Below are 19,350 nucleotides of genomic sequence, written 5' to 3'. Positions count from 1 at the left end.
AGACTTATATATAGGCATATGCTGTTAATATCCAGTCCAATGCATGCAAAGCTCTTCAAGCCCTAATAATAATAATACCCAATTTATTTTTATTTTATTCAGCCACAACTCACGAGAACTCAGTTCCAGCACCTTTCATGTGGGCGCCATTACCATTCTAAGAGACTTTCTAAGAGAAAAATAGAACTGATAATACCAACAAACTGGATTGAGACTAAGTTAGTTACGCGTAGTTCTCGCTGAGGTCTTAAGTCATGGTTAACTTGTTTGTTTCAACAGTTCACCCAAGTTAGCCTCCATCCAATGCCATGCCGCCAACTAAGAGACCCAAAGCATGCTTTGTAAGAGCTGAGTTGCCAGATTACACCAAGAGGTCCTTGCAAGACCACTTCTCCCTGAAGAGCAAAAGTGACATCTGGGAAGTGACATCTTTTTGCTGCCGCCAGCCCCCTCTGGAGGCTTATGAAGGAGCCAGCCGTAAGCCCTCTAAGAACACAGAAATCTCAGACCGTTGGGTCCATCTAGTTCATTAGTGCCCGCACTGACAGGCAGCGGGCTCTCAAGGGTTTCAGGCAAGGGGTCTGTCCAAGCCCCTACCTATTTATGCCATGCGGGGTAGGCACCCAGGACTTTCCGCATGCAAGGTCTGCCGCTGAGCTGTGCCATGTATCTCCCCCTGGCTCCCACGTTCCAGCTCGTCTCTCCCTTCCCAGCCAGGCCATAGGCACTTACCCTGAGCGCAGACAGGTCGATGCTGTCCAGGCTCCTCGCCGTGTAGTCGCTGGCCATGACTTCTTAAGGATGCGGTAGCGGCGGGTCTCTGCGCTGCGCTTGCCAAGCGCTCCTGGGGCACGGAGAGCCGTTGGGGACGCAGCTGCAGTTGCTAAGAAAAAGAGAGGGTTGTAGAGAAAGTCCCCGGGCACGGGATGCTTGCTGGGGTTGAGGACTTGATCGGCTCCCAATCTCCTCCTCCTCCTCCTCCTCCTCCTCCTCCTCCTCCTCCTCCTCCTCCTCTTCTTCTTCTTCTTCTTCTTCTTCTTCTTCTTCTTCTTCTTCTTCTTCTTCTTCTTCTATTTATTTTTCTCCTTCCCTTGCCAGTCTAACGGTCCCGGTGGCTCAGCCCTTGCCAGGCAGCCTGTCCATACTAGCCGTTCGTCTCTTGGTGACAAACACAGGAAACCTGACATGCAAATCCGAGAGGGAAAAGCGAGAATGGAAAGGAAAGGGGGGTGAGAGAGAGAAAGGTCCTTCTCTTCCCCCGCCCCCCGCAGTCAGAGGGCGAGGAAACAGCCCCACAGCCTCCAGCCTTTGAAGACAAACAACTTTTGCACGGGCATATTCTCGGGAAAGTTTGCAAGGAAGTGACGTGCCGCGGAGGATGGGCTCAGCCGGACTGAGCTGGAGAGTTGAAGGCGGGTGATAGTGGGGAGATTGATGCAACAGCTGGATCTGACGGGAAGAGGGGGCACAAGGGGTGTCCGTGCTGCAGGAAACAAGTCGGGTATTCTGGCTCCTTCTGCTACTGCCCAAAGGGGACAGAAAGAGTGCGTTTTCCCATACCCACCGACACCCAGAGCCAGATAGTTGGGGGAGTGTGGCCCTCCAGATGTTGTTGAGCCCTAAAGCAAAGAAGAGCAATGGTGAAGGATGAACCATGTATCAAGGGCTGTCATTTTAGCGGGTGAAACTTGATTTTTGCAAATTTGCAAATTTGGATGTGAGCAATTCAAATCTGCTATTATTTTTTTGATTGGACAACATTTAGCTTGGTAGGTCTGTGTTTGATGGAAGAAGCACACTGGCTTTTGGAAAACCCAAAAAACTTTAATTTTACCTTCTGAAAATGTCAGGTAATGATAAATAATAATAATAATAATAATAATAATAATAATAATAATAATAATAATAATAATATAATATTAATATATAATATAGCTGCAAGTCCTTGGCAATCGTTTCTAATGATTTCTGTGCAACATTGCACACATTTTTTTACCAAGCAAAATTAATTATATTAATTTAACCAAAATAACTTTTCCAAGTCATGTCACAACTTTTTAGCACCCCTCATCTTTGGAATGTGAAAATTGAAAAAACTAAACACACCCATGCCAGGTATGGAAGTGCCAGACTAGGACCTGGGAGAAACAGTGTTCAAATCCCCACTCTGCCATAAAGCCTATTGGGAGTGACTTTAGATCAGCCACTGCCACTCAGCCTCACAACATTGCTGTCAGGATTCAGGGAGGAGTGGACAAACCATGTACACCACATTGAGCTCATTTGGGGGAAAGGTGGGATATGCATGCCCCAGGTGCCCAACCCATGCCTTAAGGACTGGCAGATTTGGTCTAGCAGGAGATTTGCAGTGGACTAAATGTATAAAGTGTCCTCCCTGTTTGACAGATTAGTTGTTGTTGTTAATTGCAATTTTATTGCCCAAGTTTATTCCAAAGATAGCAAGGCTGTTCTTACCTTCTGTCTTCACAAGCACTTTGTGAGGCAGGGTAAGTAGAAGCTGCAGGCTCACAGCCACCCAGTGACTCAGCTCGCCCTGCCATAATTTCAGCATGCTAACCACTAAAGCCTGCAAAGAAGACTGTAACCAGTGGAGGTTCTGCTTGGCCTGTTTCTACATAGCACTCAAATGTATACAACAGGCAAAGCTGACACAAGCACCATAGCTTCACCACCCCCTTTCTAAAACCTACAATTTTCCTTCTACGGGGCTTTTTACAGTAAGGCTCCTCAGATGTTTCCACTGCAGGGGCTTAGCCTTGGAACTTACAGAACGAGAATCCACAAAATTGCCCCCTGGGCAAGCACAGAGTGTATTTCACTCAGTTGGTTAGAGCGTGGTGCTAATAATGCCAAGGTTGCAGGTTCAATCCCCATATGGGACAGCTGCATATTCCTGCATTCCACGGGGTTGGACTAGATGACCCCAGGGACCCTTCCAACTCTACTTTCCTAAGATTCTATGATATTGGGTGCCCTTAGCTTCCACATGCTTGTCTCATCCTCTTTTAAAGCCATCTAAATTGGTGGCCATCACTAGGGGCTGCATGACACCCCCCCTACAGAATCCTGGGAAATAGTTTGTCTCATTGAGCTACAATTCCCAGCACCCTTAACAAACTATAATTCCCATTATTCCTTGTGGGTGGGAAGGAATGTGCTTTACATATTATGGTGGGCCTGCAGCCTCAGCATGTCTCTTACAATGCTGAGAAGAGGCATTCTCTGCTCTGTGACTGAGGCTGCGTCTCCTAAGATAGCAACCACCATGGGTTTGGATGGCCTGAAGGAGACACCTACTTGTTGAGGCATGCCTGCCCGGTGCCTTCGGGTTCAGTCTGTATGAACTGACTCAGCACATCAGATCCCCTGCAAGCCACGGTTTTTCTTCCATGTTGTGATTTTAGTGAGAGGCTTGAGCCTGAGTCACGAAGTGTGTGTCAGCTCTCTATTAACACACATGGTTGTGGCTGCGGATCCAAACAGCTGTGGGACAGAATGCTGCAATAAATCATGAAGCAATTTCCTTAAAAGAGATTCCAAGAGGCTTCTCCGGACTTCAAAGAAATCCCGCACTGTCACCCTGCACACACACACACACACACACACACACACACAGCGTGCTCAAAAAAAACTGCACAAACGACACTGACACAAAAACCCACACATATTATATTATATTATATTATATTATATTATATTATATTATATTATATTATATTATATTATATTATATTATATTATTATTATATTATATTATATTATATTATATTATATTATATTATATTATATTATTATATTGTTTTAATTAGTGTTTTTATAGTTGTTCTGATTTTGAGTGGAGTGCCCTATCTGGGTGGATGGAGCAGCCAAGTAATTTCGTTGTCCCTGAGAGGGGGCAATGACAATAAAGATGATATTATTATTATTATTATTATTATTATTATTATTATACAAAAACCCACACATCCCGACCCCACCCTCACCCACCATGGCCCCCTCCACCTCCCCCCTTTTTTCTTCCTAATGTAACCCTAATGTCTCGACAAATGAAACCGACCTATGGAAAATGTAACTTGAAAAAAGAGACATTGCACATAGTTTTGTAAACCAAGAAAACTTTAATAATTTTTTTTTTTAAGCAGCAGCACTGGTCAGGGTGGGTTTTCATACCCCCCCACACCATCTTTGTTCTAGCAAGTAGCACCACAGATGAACCAGCAAAAGAAGAAACCCACTTTAAAAAAAAAAGAGAAACAACAACAACTCCAAACTTATTTAGAAGAGGAGAGAAATAATAAGAAGCCCCACGTTCAAAACTATAGCAAGAAAAGTTATAAATATTAAAAGAAGATGCTAAAAAGAGAAGCTGTAATCCTAAAACAGGGAGGTCATTGGAATTATTATTATTATTATTATTATTATTATTATTATTACTATTATTTCCTCATCCTTCACCAGCGAGTCCCAGGATGAGTTACAACAACTTACAGTTTAAAATTATAAATGAAGCAGATTATAATCACAGTAATAAGAGTGGGTACTGAAAACATACTTCTCAGGTCTCAAAGAGGTTTGTCTTCACTATACAAAAGCTGTATAGTGAAGAAGTCAGGTGCACTGCTGTGGGGAGGGAATTTTACCATTTCAGAGCCACCAAGTGGCCACCTAGGCCACTACCACCACCTGAGCTACCAAGAGGTGGAACTTCAAAGAGAAGAAGAAGAAGAAGAAGAAGAAGAAGAAGAAGAAGAAGAAGAAGAAGAAGAAGAGGAGTTTGGATTTGATATCCCGCTTTATCACTACCCTAAGGAGTCTCAAAGCGGCTAACATTCTCCTTTCCCTTCCTTCCCCACAACAAACACTCTGTGAGGTGAGTGAGGCTGAGAGACTTCAAAGAATTGTGACTGGCCAAGGTCGCACAGCAGCTGCATGTGGAGGAGTGGAGACGCGAACCCGGTTCTCCAGATTACGAGACTACCGCTCTGAATCACTACACGTTTCTCTCTGGTCGGGGACAGAGGGTGGCGCTTGGGGGGGAATTGTCATCGCGCCACTCCTTGGTGTGTGGAGTGCCCCAGGGTGCCATACTCTCCCCGATGCTTTTTAACATCTTTATGCGCCCCCTCGCCCAGCTTGTTCAGAGTTTTGGGCTGGGCTGTCATCAGTATGCTAATGACACCTAACTCTATCTGTTGATGGATGGCCATCCTGACTCGGCCCCAGACACACTGACCAGATGTTTGGAAGCTGTGGCTGGATGGTTACGTGGGAGTCGGTTGAAGTTAAATCCTTTGAAGACAGAGGTCCTTTGGCTGGGACGGGACGAAATGGGATCGAGGGGGCAACTCCCATCTCTTGCGGGAGTGCAATTAGTGCCAGCACCGTCCGTTAAGAGTTTGGGTGTAATCTTCGATACCTCCCTATCTATGGAGGCGCAGATTACAGCTATAACAAAGGCGGCATTTTTTCATCTCCTCCAAGCTAAGCAGTTGGCTCCTTATCTCTCTCGCTCTGACCTAGCCACTGTGATCCACGCGATGGTCACCTCCAGACTGGATTATTGTAACTCGCTATACGTGGGGCTGCCCTTGACACTGACCCAGAAACTCCAGCGGGTGCAGAATGCCACTACAAGACTCCTTACGGGGTCTTCGCTGCGAGATCACATTCACCCGGTGCTATACCAGCTGCACTGGCTCCCGGTGGAGTACAGGATCAGGTTTAAGGTGCTGGTTTTAACCTTAAAAGCCCTATACGGCCTAGGACCCTCGTACCTACGGGACTGCCTCTCCTGGTATGCCCCACAGAGAGACTTACAATCTTCAAATAAAAACATCTTGAAGGTCCCAGAGAGGTTAGGCTGGCCTCAACTAGAGCCAGGGCTTTTTCGGCTGCGGCTCCAACCTGGTGGAACGCTCTGTCACAAGAGACAAGGGCCCTGCAGGACTTGACATCTTTCTGCAGGGCCTACAAGACAGGGCCTTTGGTCGGGCGCAGCCTGACTCCCTCCTTTGGCAACCTTTACAGAACTTTAGTTTATGGTTGCCATCAATTTTGATGTTAATTAATTTTTATAATGTTTTTAGAATGTTGCACTATTTTAGTGTTGTTAGCTGCCCTGAGCCCGGCTTCGGCTGGGGAGGGCGGAATATTAATAATAATAATAATAATAATAATAATAATAATAATACCACCACACTGGCTCTCTGAGGGCCACGCTCTGCCCACATACTTTTGCCTCTGGCCCATCAACCTTTGGCAGGTGACACATGGAAAGTTAGCCATGAGGACTGCAGCCCTAGGACTGAAAAAAGATTCCCTGCCTCTTCCTTACTGGAATTCAGTGGAAGATAATTCCTCTGCAAATGTCTCATTAGATGTGGCTGGACCTTCAGGCCATCTTCAGAGGTTCTTCTTTAAGCTCAATTTCTTTCCAAACAAGGTGCTGGAGGGTGACTACATAAGGAAGGGCCTTGTCTATAGTGGCTCCCTTGTTTCACAGCTCTTCTCTACGGTCAGGTCTTTGAGTGCTAATTTTGGTTTCTCTCTCCTGCTGTGGCTGGTTTATGCTTGATCTTTGTTGTGCTTTACTGCAGAGCTTTCCAAACTTTTCATGTTGGTGACACTCTTTTTAGACATTCATCATTTTGTGACACTGTAATTCAGTTTTACTAGCAAACCGGAGATTAAACTAGCCCCTTTCCAGCCCCGGGAGGAGCACAGAGAGAGTTCTCATGACAGACCTATACACTGCAGCTGACACACTAATGTGTCACAACACACAGTTTGGAAAGCTTTGCTTTACTGTGTTTCTGTTCTGGTTGTTGTTGTTGTTGTTAATGTTCATTTTTTTCTGTATGTATAATAATTGAAATTTAAATACTTATTTGTCACTTGTACAACTTGTATACAGTGAGATTACACGAGCACCCCCCACTCAGCTCTCTTAGTCTTAATTCCCCTCGTTTACTGAGGCACACCCACCAAACCCAAAAGTCAGTTGCCTGTTGTTATCTTTTTATTCAGCAGCCCACGTATAGAAGCTGTTCTTTACCCTGTTGGTATGACTAATAATGTTTTTATATCTTCTGCCTGAGGGCAGGAGATCAAGAAAGTGCCGGCCAGGGTGTGAATCATCCCTGAGAATTTTCCTCACTCTCCTGAGGCAACGTTCTTCCTCTATTTCATCCAGCAGATTCACGGGACAGCCCATAATATCTTGTGCTGTATTCAGCACACCTTTCTAGGCACTTCCTATCAGATGATGTCAAAGCAGCGTACCACACCGTGATGCAGTATGAAAGGACACTTTCTCTTGTTGACCGGTAGAAGGAGATCATCAGAGGTTGATTGACATCGTTCTTCCGCAATACTCTGAGGAGATAGAGTCTCTGTTGGGCTTTCTTAACCACCTGGGTTGTATTTATTTTCCAAGGTCTTCACTGAGATAATAATGATGATGATGATAATAATAATAATAATAATAATAATAATAATAATAATAATAATGTCTGGTTGTGTGTTTTTTTTAAAGGAAAGAGACAGAGAGGAAGCAAGGAGCCACTGGCCCCCCCCCCGCCTCATTTCGTGGCAATCCTCACCTTGTGCTTCCCTTTGAGGATCGCCAGGGCACCTTCCAGGAAAGCTGAGGTCCCTTTGGCTCCTCCAATGAAATATTTGAGGGAGTCCCCCCCCCCCCCAGTTGATGGGCATTGCTATTCAAATGGTGTGCATGTGCCATGTCTTTTGATTGATTATGCCAGGTGGGCCATATCTGACACCCTCCCCAAAAAATATTTTATTGAAGTTGGCACCCCTGATCTTGGTTCAGATTTTCTTCCAGTATGGGAACATGCAAACAAGTTTTACTCAGGGCTCTTCCTGACACTGTGATTATTTGCATTCATGATGTGTATCAGGGTGGTTATATGGGATTCAGCGTTCATTACCGTTTGTGCCTGTGAAACCTTTGGGTCTAGCATACTGGTTCATTCCCAGTCGGGGCATGTCCCCTAACTTTCTGCTGAAATCCAGTGATTTGCCATACCACTAATGTTCAGCTTAAGTTCGTGTCTTGCTTTTGTTGCCCTATAGTGCAAGACTCCCCTCCCCATAGATGGCAATAATGCAACAACATTGGGGAAGCATCAATATTAGCAATAACTAATAATATCAACTGATGTGTGCATGGTCTAGTATAAATTCATGACGAATGCACTATTACTGTGTCAAAGACATGTTATAGTATACACTCCTGCTGCAAACAAAAACAAACAGAAAAAACCCAGTGTGCAGGGGCCCATAAAAGTAAATACCACTGAGGCCAAAGATACTTCCTGCAAAGTAAGTGTGTATAGGATTGCAGCCAGAACTGTAATAAACAACAACAATATATACATGGGAAAGTCACTGTAGTAAAGCACGTCATGGGAATGGTTGTCTTCTACCTGAGACCCTGGAGAACTGCTTCCAGTCAGAATAAAAATAAAATAATACTGGGGTATATGGAAAAATCATCTGTCCTGGTAGCTTCCTAGGTTTCTATGGCGAGGCCAATTTTTGATTCATGTTCTCTTTGCCTTCCAGATGCTGAGGGTTAAACCACAGAGCCTAGGACTTGCCGATCAGAAGGTCGGCAGTTCGAATCCCCGCCACGGGGTGAGCTCCCGTTGCTCGGTCCCTGCTCCTGCCAACCTGGCTGTTTGAAAGCACGTCAAAGTGCAAGTAGATAAATAGGTACCACTCTGGAGGGAAGGTAAACGGCGTTTCCTGGTTCACCAGAAGCGGCTTAGTCATGCTGGCCACATGACCCGGAAGCTGTATGCCGGCTCCCTTGGCCAATAAAGCGAGATGAGGGCCGCAACCCCAGAGTCGGTCACCACTGGACCTAATGGTCAGGGGTCCCTTTACCTTTACCTTTACCATGCAGGTAGTTTTGACTTAGGGACAGTGAACCACAAGCCTGGGGGCTGAATGAATCCCTCCAGGACTTCAGGAAACTCCCCAGGCAACCTCCCACTGTCCCTATTGTACACTCTCCATGAATACCTTTTGCGTGGCTGGAGCTACAGTACCACTTGCTTGCCTGTATTGGACAGGGCTTGCCTGTATTGGACAGGGCTCAGCCAATGCAAAAATTTAGCAAGCAAAGATGCCCCTCCTACCCCAAATGTTGTTAAAGTAATAGCCAGAACTTGGCCCACATTGAATTTCTGTTTCTCCAGCCTCTGTTAAAGGTTAAGAGCAGGGGCAGTCAAAAACAAGTAGGCAAAACCCATGATGAATCATTTTTTACAGAAATGCAGAATGCTGGAAATAGATTTGCCAACCCCCATTGCATGACGGCTGGTAAAAAAAAAAGGGGGGGATTCAAAAAACCCTACTTTAAAGCTAAAGGATGCTTGCATGGAAAAGGGAAGTGAGAAGAGGAACTTTGCTTCGTTCAACAGAGGAAATGTGATTTTGCCCAAGGATTGGCAGGGGTGGTGGTGGTTGGTGGTGGTAGTGAAGGAAGAGAAATCCAGTTCAGTTTGTCCTTAAAGGCAAAGCTACCCAATTCAGAGTTTCCAAAACAATGTGAAGAGCAAACATAGCAGTCCTTTTGAAATCTGCACTTCTTTGAATGTAGCAATGAAGTTAACCAGCCAACTAATGTGCACAAAAATGCTGTTTTAAATTGTTTTTAATTGCAAATTTTGTTGATGTTGTTTTTAATGTTGTAACCTGCCCTGGGACCTTAGGGTGAAGGACAGGTAATTGATGATAATGATGACGACACTAGGGTAAACACGCTTTGTGTTAGAGAACCTTGCTTTCCAAAAATGTGTATATTGAACAAAGCTGTGTACAAAATGTGTATACTGGGACAAATTTGCAATAAAATGCTGGCAAATTTTCATGATGAGGAGTATTAGGGGAGGGGTTTTAAAAAATCCAACTGATGTGGAATGTTGTTACCACTATTAAGGCAGGAATACATTTGCCCCTCGCCACCCTGCAGTAGGAACATAAAACAGAGCCTGTTGGATGAGGCAAATGGTCCACATAGTTCAGGTTCCTGCTCCTACAGTGGCCAAACAGATGCCTATGAGGATCCCCAAAGCAGGACCTGAGCACGTGAGCACTTTTCCTTCCTGTGGTTTCCAACAAGTGTAATTCAGAAGCATTTCTGCCTCTGGCTATGGAGACAAAGTACAGCCATCATGGCTATTAGTTATGGATAGCCTCTTTTCATTCATGCATATATACCACTGAGCATGAGAAAAGTCTTAAGGATTTATGGGAGTCCAAAATATGCCTGGAAAAAGAGTACAAAATATGCCTGGAAAAAGAGTACAAAATATTCACTCATAATATTAATATACCAACAGGTTATTATTGCATTTATTAATTTAACAAGCTTTAGATACCACCTATTTTTTTTTTTAATCTGTAATCAGTTTACATAAAACAGTGTAGAATGTTGATTAAAACAGCAATGAAAGCAGGCTCAAAAACTGTAATCAATAAAGTGATCAAAATGTAAATAAAATCAATAGATTAAAAAAAAATGTACAAAAAGAGTTACACGTTTGGGTGGGTTTGCCTTAAAAAAAACTTTTTAGTGGGCATCACAAACTGCAATGAACACAAATGCCTAATACCTATGGACAGGGAGTTTCATTTTTTATTTTGAAAAGGTGTTTAATTTATTTTAATAAAACACAATTTAAAATAGTGTAATTAAAAAAGTGGCTAGGCAGAATCACCCCACTACAGCTTCTCCTTGGTTCTGTACTGAAGGTTTACCCAGTGAGGCCTTCCTTGGAACTTCAGCCCCAATTCACATCCATCCGTAACTCATCCAGGTGGGTTGGAACATTGGCTGTAGGCTAGAACAAGTCAAGCCCTAATACAACCAGTAAGGGCGTTGCTCTCTCTCTGCTGCTGGCTCTGCCTGCAATTGGCTCCAGGCTCCACCTACTGTGGTCTCTCTGCTTTCCACCTTCCTATACCTAGTGAGAACAAACCAGCCCTGCTTAAGACTGGATGGATGAATGAATGGACAAACCAGAATAAAGAGCCAAAACCCAGCACAGCTCTAATATACCTTGCTGCTCAGACAAAGCTTCACTAGGAAAGGAAGACTATTTCCTCCCTTCTGGGGTATAAGGATCCAATGGTCAGCTTGGGTGGGGGGAGTCAGCCCAGAAAATTCTTCACTGAGAAGCTGCCACCCACAGTTCTGTAATTCCCACACAAGTTCAATCAGCTGCTAGAAACACCCTGCATTAGGCAATCTAAAAGGAAGCATTATGGTGCTAGTTCTCGCAATGAGGGAACCGCCAGAAGGCCCTTGGCGCTCGACCTCAGTGTCCTGGCAGAACGATGGGGGTGGAGACGCTCCTTCAGGTATACAGGACCGAGGCATCTGGGAGGCCACTGGTTCCACATCCCTGGCTTAAGAGCTGGATGTTAAGTGTGTAATATCCTTGTGTCCCTTTTGTGCATCCACCCACACAGTTGCACACCTTCCTTAAACCATGCACTTCTGCAGACTCCAGGAGATGTGTGGAACAGTTGCTTCATTAGACAGGCAATTAAACAGGACTAGCACTAAGGCCCGCTTGCTCAGAACTGAACTGGCAGAGGGCTGAAAAACACATGTGCACACAACATAAATCCCACCCACTGGGAGAACCAATGTTTGCAGTCAGTCTCCTTTTAACCCTTTACACACCATATACCACAAGGTATGTTCTTACGTGCACATAAAGCAATTCAAGGGAATTCAAGGGAACCATGTGCTGTGAGCCACAGCTCTATGAGATATAAATAATAGCAACAATATGTTGTGTTTATGCTTTTCTGGCCAGTACTTGTGTGTACATCTAAAAATGGAACAGGTGCATTGGCCTTTAATATATTCGGCTCACAGAGAATTCAAGCAGGTACAGGTAAAGACTGTACACAGGTACAATAATGTGTACAGCCTATTCCTCTAAAGCACATTTAAAGCAATTTCTTTCCCTCAAAGAAATTGGAGCACTGTAGTTTGGTAAAGGTTGCTAGGGATTGTGACTCTGCAGGGTAAACTACAGTGTCCAAAATTCTTTGAGGAAAAGAATGTGTTTCAAATGTGCTTCAATAGGGTGTACACCACCTGAACTTCAAAACCACATGTGATTCTAAAATTTCCTGCATCTTAGAACATATCTTGGAGTGAGGAAATAGCACAATCACAGATTCAGTAATAATTGTTCAGCACGCTGTTTAAAAAACAAACATATTTTTCTTCTGCTAGATCCTGGATGTAAGGATACACAGGATATCCAAAAGGAGATGATAAATGAGCAACTTCCTCTCTCACCAGTTCCTGAATGGCCAGGCAAGGCAGGAAGAGCTGCTCCTCAGCAAGTTAATGATTGAAATGCATGTCTGGTGACTCTACAGGACTTCCCCTCCAGTACAGCAAATATCAGTCTGAGGTTGTTTGCAGCGTTACCTATTACTATTAGGGATGGGTGGGAAATTGGATGCAGGTCACGTTTAAAGGTGGACCTACTTGATTTGTGCTTTCCAAAATAATATGCACACCAAACACAGCCATCATTTGAAATTTGCACTTCACTGAATTTTGCAGTGCAAGTCTCCAGCCAAGTAATGTGTACAAAAATGCATATACGTAAGCATGCATAGAAATTCATATGTACGTAAGTAAAAATAATGCCAACAAACGCATTATATTAGGGAAATTGCTTTATAAACATGCACATATTAGGCAAGATTGCAGACCAAAATGTACCTATTAGGAGAAACATACACATAAATGCTGGTTAATTTTCATGTTGACCTAAGAAAAAGGATTGCAAACTGATGTGGAAATGTGGAGAACTCAACTTACAATTAGAAAATGAGAAATGGGGAGAAATGGAAATTGACAGATTTTCCTATCTCTTTCTCTTATTTCAGGTGATAGTTGAGATTCTTGCTTTCCAGGACATTAGACTAGATCAGTGTTTCCCAACCTTTGGTCTCTAGCTGTTTTTGGACTACACTTCCCATCATCCCTAACCACTGGTCTTGCTCGCTAAGTATGATGGGAGTTGTAGTCCAAAAACAGCTGGAGACCCAAGGTTGGGAAACACTGGACTAGATGACCCTTTGCATCCCTTCCAACTCTACAATTCTATGTTTCTATGGGTTTTAGGCCTGTTTGGATTTGCCCATGACCATCTAAATGACATTTCAGTTTAATTTGAATTCTGTCTTCCTTGAAGCAGGATAACTTTGCAAGAAGTGCATTACTAAGCAGAATATTATTTTTAAAAAACATACATTAAAGGGGAAACCTGCCAATGGAGCTCATCAAAAGTATTTTTGAGCAAGCATCTTGTAAGAAGCACACATATTATCACAGATGTCTTTACTCAATAATTAGGCTTATTTCTGTTTCCTGTGTTTTGTTGCAGACCCTATGCAAGGGTGAGGACCTTGTGGTCCTCCAGATGTTATTGAACTTTGAATCCCATCATTCCTGACCATTGGCCATGCTGGCTAGGGCAGATGGGAGTTGTAGTCCAACAGCATCCAGAGGGTCAAAGTTTCTTCTACCTCTCCTACAGTTCTTCCCTAACAGTTCAGAGGTATACACTGAGGTTCCAGTTACATTTCCTGGCTAATAGCCATTGACAGCTATCCATAGGTAGTCAACATACTGCCCTCCAGATGTTGGAAAGCTTCAATCCTTTGCATACCGACTTGGCTTGCTGATCATACTGCTCATCACTGGATCTGCCTCTGCCCACAATCAGCTACAGACTGATTGACTTTTCTTGCGGGTCCTTGGAAACTTTATAGGATAAAGATTCCATACCTCTACCTTAATCCATCTTGAAAGGGTCAGGATATTCCATTTACTAAATGTGCATGACTGCCCCCTCCCCCACTTTCTCACTCTCTCACACAATATCTGTTTCCTTTCTCTTTCTTCTTATTCTGTGGTGGTTACCTCTGAGACACTTCCCACTTTTAAAAAAATTATGAAATGGAGGCCAGTGCAGAAACACCACTTGGGTTAGCTCTGAAATAGTTACCTTTTATTTTTTAGGACGGGGGTTGGTTTGAGGTTTACCCTACAGAGACTGATTATTGTTTTGCAATGGCATGCCTGCTTGGACAGATGATATTCTGCTTACTTACAGAATATAAGCAGCTGTGGGTTTTCCCTTTACACTGCTGTGAAGAAAGTTCAGTGGCTTGTTTAGCAATCATTCCCTCTCCCCACCACCACCACCACTTCCCCAATTCTCATGGATTTTCACTAGCCTCCACTGAGCTCAAGGGCAACCAGGGATGCAGGGACAACTCTCAAGGTCATATCTACACCACACAACCTTAATACCTGCTTAACAGCAATTCCTGCTCTCCAATGATCCTGGGGTTTGTGAAGTGGTCTAGATATCTCTAACAGAGAATTCCCAGCAAACAGTGCCATTTCCATCATTAGGCAGAGTGAGGCGACTGCCTCAAACTGTTGATGATGAGGGTTGCAGAGCAGGAGGGTGCCTTAGGAATAAATATAGAAAGCAGTATAGAAATAAATGGAGGAATAAGAGGATAGAACTGTAGGGGCCACATGATCTGCTCTGCATCCTCTAAGCTAGGCTGCTGCTCCCCTATGCAATGGAGGTCCCAGTCCCATTGCCAGTAATTAAGTAAAATTCAAGTACCAATCTGCTTGGCATGTGTATGTGAAATGTGGGGAAGAAACCTTTCCAGGTTTTGCCTCAAGTTCCAAAATGTGTTTGGTTGGCCCTGTCAGAAACCCACACTTCCCAGAATTTTTGTGAGGGAAGGATATAATAATTAATTTAGGGATGGGGAGAATCACACAAGAATTTGGAATTAACCTCCCCAGACTACATCTGAAATTGTGCCCAGATCAGAACACAGACACAGAGATCAGTTTACATGTCTACAGACCTTTCTGAGTATGGTCAGCTCCTATTTACTGTTTTGTTGCTGCTCTTGTATAGCTATGAGTGAAGCCATCTCTTTCCCTGTACAATGCCCTTGGTATACTAAGAGTTTAAGTACTGTATTGGCCCAAATATAAGCCGCACCCGAATATAAGCCACACCTTTAAAATTCAAGAAAAAAGAAGAAGAAAAAAGACAATACCCGAATATAAGCTGCTCCCTTAAAATTCTGCAGGCACTCACACCTGTTGCATTTTACTGTATGTCTGTTTCAACAGCGATACCGTAAAAGCCATTTTTTGTAAGGTCACAAATTTAAACTGCATTTTAACTTTTCATGGTCAGAATTGGGGGGGGGGGAGTGAGGCTTATATTCAGGTCAGTATAGTATTTGATTGAATGAACTACTCATGTGCAAGCAAGGGACATGAACCAGATTAAGAAAGTTCTACCCAACCATACCAGCAATAAAAGGTATATACTGTGGACATTAAGATTAGATGCTTTCAAATATTTTTAGATATTCTAAATGGTTTTAACTATTTTTTTTAAAAAAAATATTTTTAAATGTTTTAAATATGTTTTCAGATTTCAGCATTGCTTAAACATTTTGGTGTTTGCCACCCTCTGCTCCTTTGGGAAGAAAGATGAGATACAAATGTAAAAATAAGTAGGTAAGTGAATGAGTAAATCAAACAAATGAGATTCCTCTGGCATCCTAATAATTCCTAATAATTATCCCTCATTCCAACCTACAAATAGCCAATGATGCTCCAGTTCATGTGCCAGATCTAGCCACCCTTTCATTGGCAAGGCAAGTGGAAAGGATTCAGACACCTTTCCACCAGGGACTGAACTGAGATCAACAACTCCTTTCCCCCCAAAACCATTAGATTGTAATTACTTTGGGCACTTATTCCATTGTTCTGCTTGGCAGGATGGAAGAAACCACTGATTTGGAGGCAAAAGGCCTGTGCACATTTTTCTTTTTTTAAAAAAAATCAAAAAATCCTATTAGGGCTGACTTGAGCCAAGTCCCCACTGGATAGACTTAATGAAATGAATTTTGCCAGTTGTTACTAAGCCCCTGGGAGGTATGGTTGTTTGAGTCCTCTCTGACCTCTTTCTTGGCTGTCTCAGCTTGATGTTTTCTATTACAATCCATTACAAATCACTTTTGCTTTCAGAACAGAGGCCAGCAGTGAGGCCTGCTGGAGAAAAACAAACCACAGCCCAGCTGCGAATCAATGTGCAGTTTGAGTTATTTGATGCAAATCTGAAATGCCAGCGGCATATATTTGGATACAAAGGTTGTCGGATCATAAGGAATTTTAGAGCTGAAAAGGACTGCGGTGGAGGTCTGCACACAAGAAGAGCCTGCAGGATCAGGCCAGAGGTTCATCTAATGCAGCATCTGGCCAACCACACACCTATGGGAAGCCAGTAAGGAGGACCTGAGCACAACAGCACTCACCCTACTTGGGACTTTCTGCAAATGGTATTCATAGGCATACTGCCCCCAACAGTGGAGATAGAAGGTAGACTTCGGGACCATGAGCCATTGTTAGCCTTATCCTCCATGAAATTGTCTAATTCTTTTTTTTAAGCCATCCAAGTTGGCCATCTTTATCTCTTGTCAGAGCCATTTCCACAGTTTAACTATGTGTTGTCTGAACTTTGCCTGTCCTATTTTTTCAACATTCAACTTCATGGAATGTCCCCAAGTTCTAGTGTTAAAAAAGGTAAAGGGACCCCTGACCATTAGGTCCAGTCGTGACTGACTCTGGGGTTGCGGCGCTCATCTCGCTTTATTGGTGGAGGGAGCCGGCGTACAGCTTCTGGGTCATGTGGCCAGCATGACTAAGCCACTTCTGGCGAACCAGAGCAGCGTTTACCTTCCCGCCGGAGCGGTACCTATTTATCTACTTGCACTTTGATGTGCTTTCGAACTGCTAGGTTGGCAAGAGCAGGGACCGAGCAACGGAAGCTCACCCCGTTGTGGGGATTCGAACCGCCGACCTTCTGATCGACAAGTCCTATGCTCTGTGGTTTGACCCACAGCACCACCCGCGATCTAGTCTAGTGTTGTGAGAGAATAAAAACTTTTCTTTCTCCACTTTCTCCACATTATGTGTGATTCTGTATGCCTCTATAATGTCTCATATTCCTTTCCTTAGCTCTGAACTAGAAAAAAAAGCCCCAGATGTATCCTTTTTTCATAGGGGAGCTGCTTCATCCCTCCTTCACACCCAACTATTGGGGGGGGGGATGGCATTCCCATTCTGTTGGATCATAATGACTCAGGGTAGCTTTATCATGTCACATTGTGAAGACAATGGATGATTCACCCATGTGGCGTTTCTATCACAAAACATCTCAGAGATTGACTAGGTCTATTGCCAACTTAGCTATTTGCTTTGGAATTGACATCATTCATTCATTCATCCATCCATTCATTCAGTTGTTGCAAAGAATCCGGACATCACTGCTGCTAAATTATTGCATGTCTATTATTTCCTTTCTGTGTTCCGATCTTTTCAAAGATCCAGTCTGTGGCAATTTTTTCTGACTATGAATACAATTGCAGTGTGCTCACTTCAGCAGCACATATCCTAAAATTGGCAAGATGAATGCAATTGTAGTGCCAGTTTGCCCACTGTGGACTGATCATGCGCTATTGATGCACTTGGCGGGAGGAGTGGTCTAGGCTGGTGATGCTCTGCTGCTCTGCATCGCTTGCCCTGCATTTCCTGACTTTACTGTGGATTGAACTTACCTGCAAGACTTTGGAGATTGGTCTTAGGAACTATCAGTCTAAAGGGAAGCTCCTTAATAGAATTCCAGAGTGGGTGGAGAAGGCAGCACTGGCAGTCTGCAATTCAGGGAGTTTGATCTCAGGAGGAGAGACACCCAGAAAGGTGCCAGTTGACATTACCCCCTTCAGTGACATTTATTAAAGCAGAGAAATAAGAGTAAAGTTGAGAGTTTAGCAAGTGCTTCTTCCTTTTTCCAGCATTTTTTGATAAACCTGTCAGTTCGGCCCTTCCCACACTTGGCTGGGTGTATCAAGTACACTGCCAGCACCCCTGAAATTCCACCATGGGACCTGGTTTTTTGGGCTCCTGGGCAGCTCCTGAAACTCCCACCCCACCCCTGGGGCCACAGAAGCCAGGCATGAGATCTGGGGTATGTTTGCTCAAAAGTAAGCCCCATTCGGCCCTTGAAAATGCTTGGAATTGCAGTCTTCGATGGTTTTCCACATTTGGAGAGGATTAAAATGACTTCAGTTTGTCCCAGCCACTGGTCTTACTGACATTAGCCCTTTACTTAGTCATTTCCTGAACCCATTCCCTACAAACCACTGGCATGATCGAGATCAGCCCTTTAATCACTCATTTCCTCTTTGTAGCCAGAGGAATCCTACCATTTTCTTAGCTGTTTATTTTAGGGCTCATCCACACTTCCCAACAACTTTTCTTATTTCAGGTGTGAAATGTGTCCCCCCCCATCCCCTTTGCTGTTTGCTCTGATTAAAGCCTGGGTGCCAGCAGCTGAATCAGGTTTTATGAGTCCCAGGGAAAACCTGTAGAGAGATTTGCCCCACTTCCTAAACCCTTCCAAAAATAGCTCCAGAATGGGATTCCTTTTGGCTTTGAAGACACATTCTTCCATTGTCTCTTGAGACAGATGGATGCCACAAATGGTCTATCCCTCAAAGATAATTTTTTTCAGTTGTCTTTCCAGCTTCTGGAAAGTGCGCTTCCAGTTTTCAGTGTTGCTGATGTGATCTAAGGATTTTTATATATTTATTTAAAGATTCCCCCTTTGGTTTAGTGTTCATATGAAAACTTTGATCATATGATATGTGCACAAAAGCACAAGTCTGCTGCCTTTGCAGTTTATTGTTTCTTCTGATTTTATGCTTGTTTGTTTTGAAGATACCTCTGTTATTTGCATGGCTCAAACCAAGCAGAAGACTAACGACACTGCTGTTCCAGAAGCTGGATCTGCAGGTGCTTCTGGCCTGGCAACAAATGCAATGGAAGGCAAAATTGCAGTGGGTGTAAAAACTGTGGGGCACAGCTGCATAAGGTACTGCTGACATCTAAATGGAGACAGCTCAAAGTGTTTTGGTGCCTGAGGTGAAATGCCTTGCTACCACCCCATGATGCAAGAGGTGTGAGGCTCTGCAAGGGTTTTCTCTCAAGGGCCCAGAGTGGAAAAAAACAAACTCCACTAGGGCTTATCCTCAAGGAAGTGACTGCTTCACACCACTTCATCTATGGCAGGGGTGGCCAACTCCCAAGAGACTGTGATCTACTCACAGAATTAAAAACTGGCAGTGATCTACCCTTTTTAGGGGGTTCAG

At 43.8% G+C, this 19,350-nt stretch overlaps 1 protein-coding gene across 1 annotated transcript in view; it reads right to left on the bottom strand.

Annotated features, from left to right (window-relative positions):
- The window catches only part of NRK (Nik related kinase), a 126,859-nt gene extending 125,483 nt beyond the window's left edge, over window positions 1–1,376 (bottom strand). Inside the window, exon 1 of the mRNA XM_083722718.1 lies at window positions 733–1,376. Coding sequence (XP_083578844.1) covers window positions 733–789 — 57 coding nt within the window. The 5' untranslated portion in view covers window positions 790–1,376. The remainder of the gene's footprint in view (window positions 1–732) is intronic.
- Between the last annotated feature and the right edge of the window lie 17,974 nt (window positions 1,377–19,350).

This window comes from Podarcis gaigeae, assembly GCF_964106915.1.
Source record: "Podarcis gaigeae genome assembly, chromosome: Z".
NCBI lineage: Eukaryota > Metazoa > Chordata > Lepidosauria > Squamata > Lacertidae > Podarcis > Podarcis gaigeae.
The sequence above is the reverse complement of the archived record's forward strand: the minus strand, read 5'-3'. Positions and strand labels throughout refer to the sequence as shown.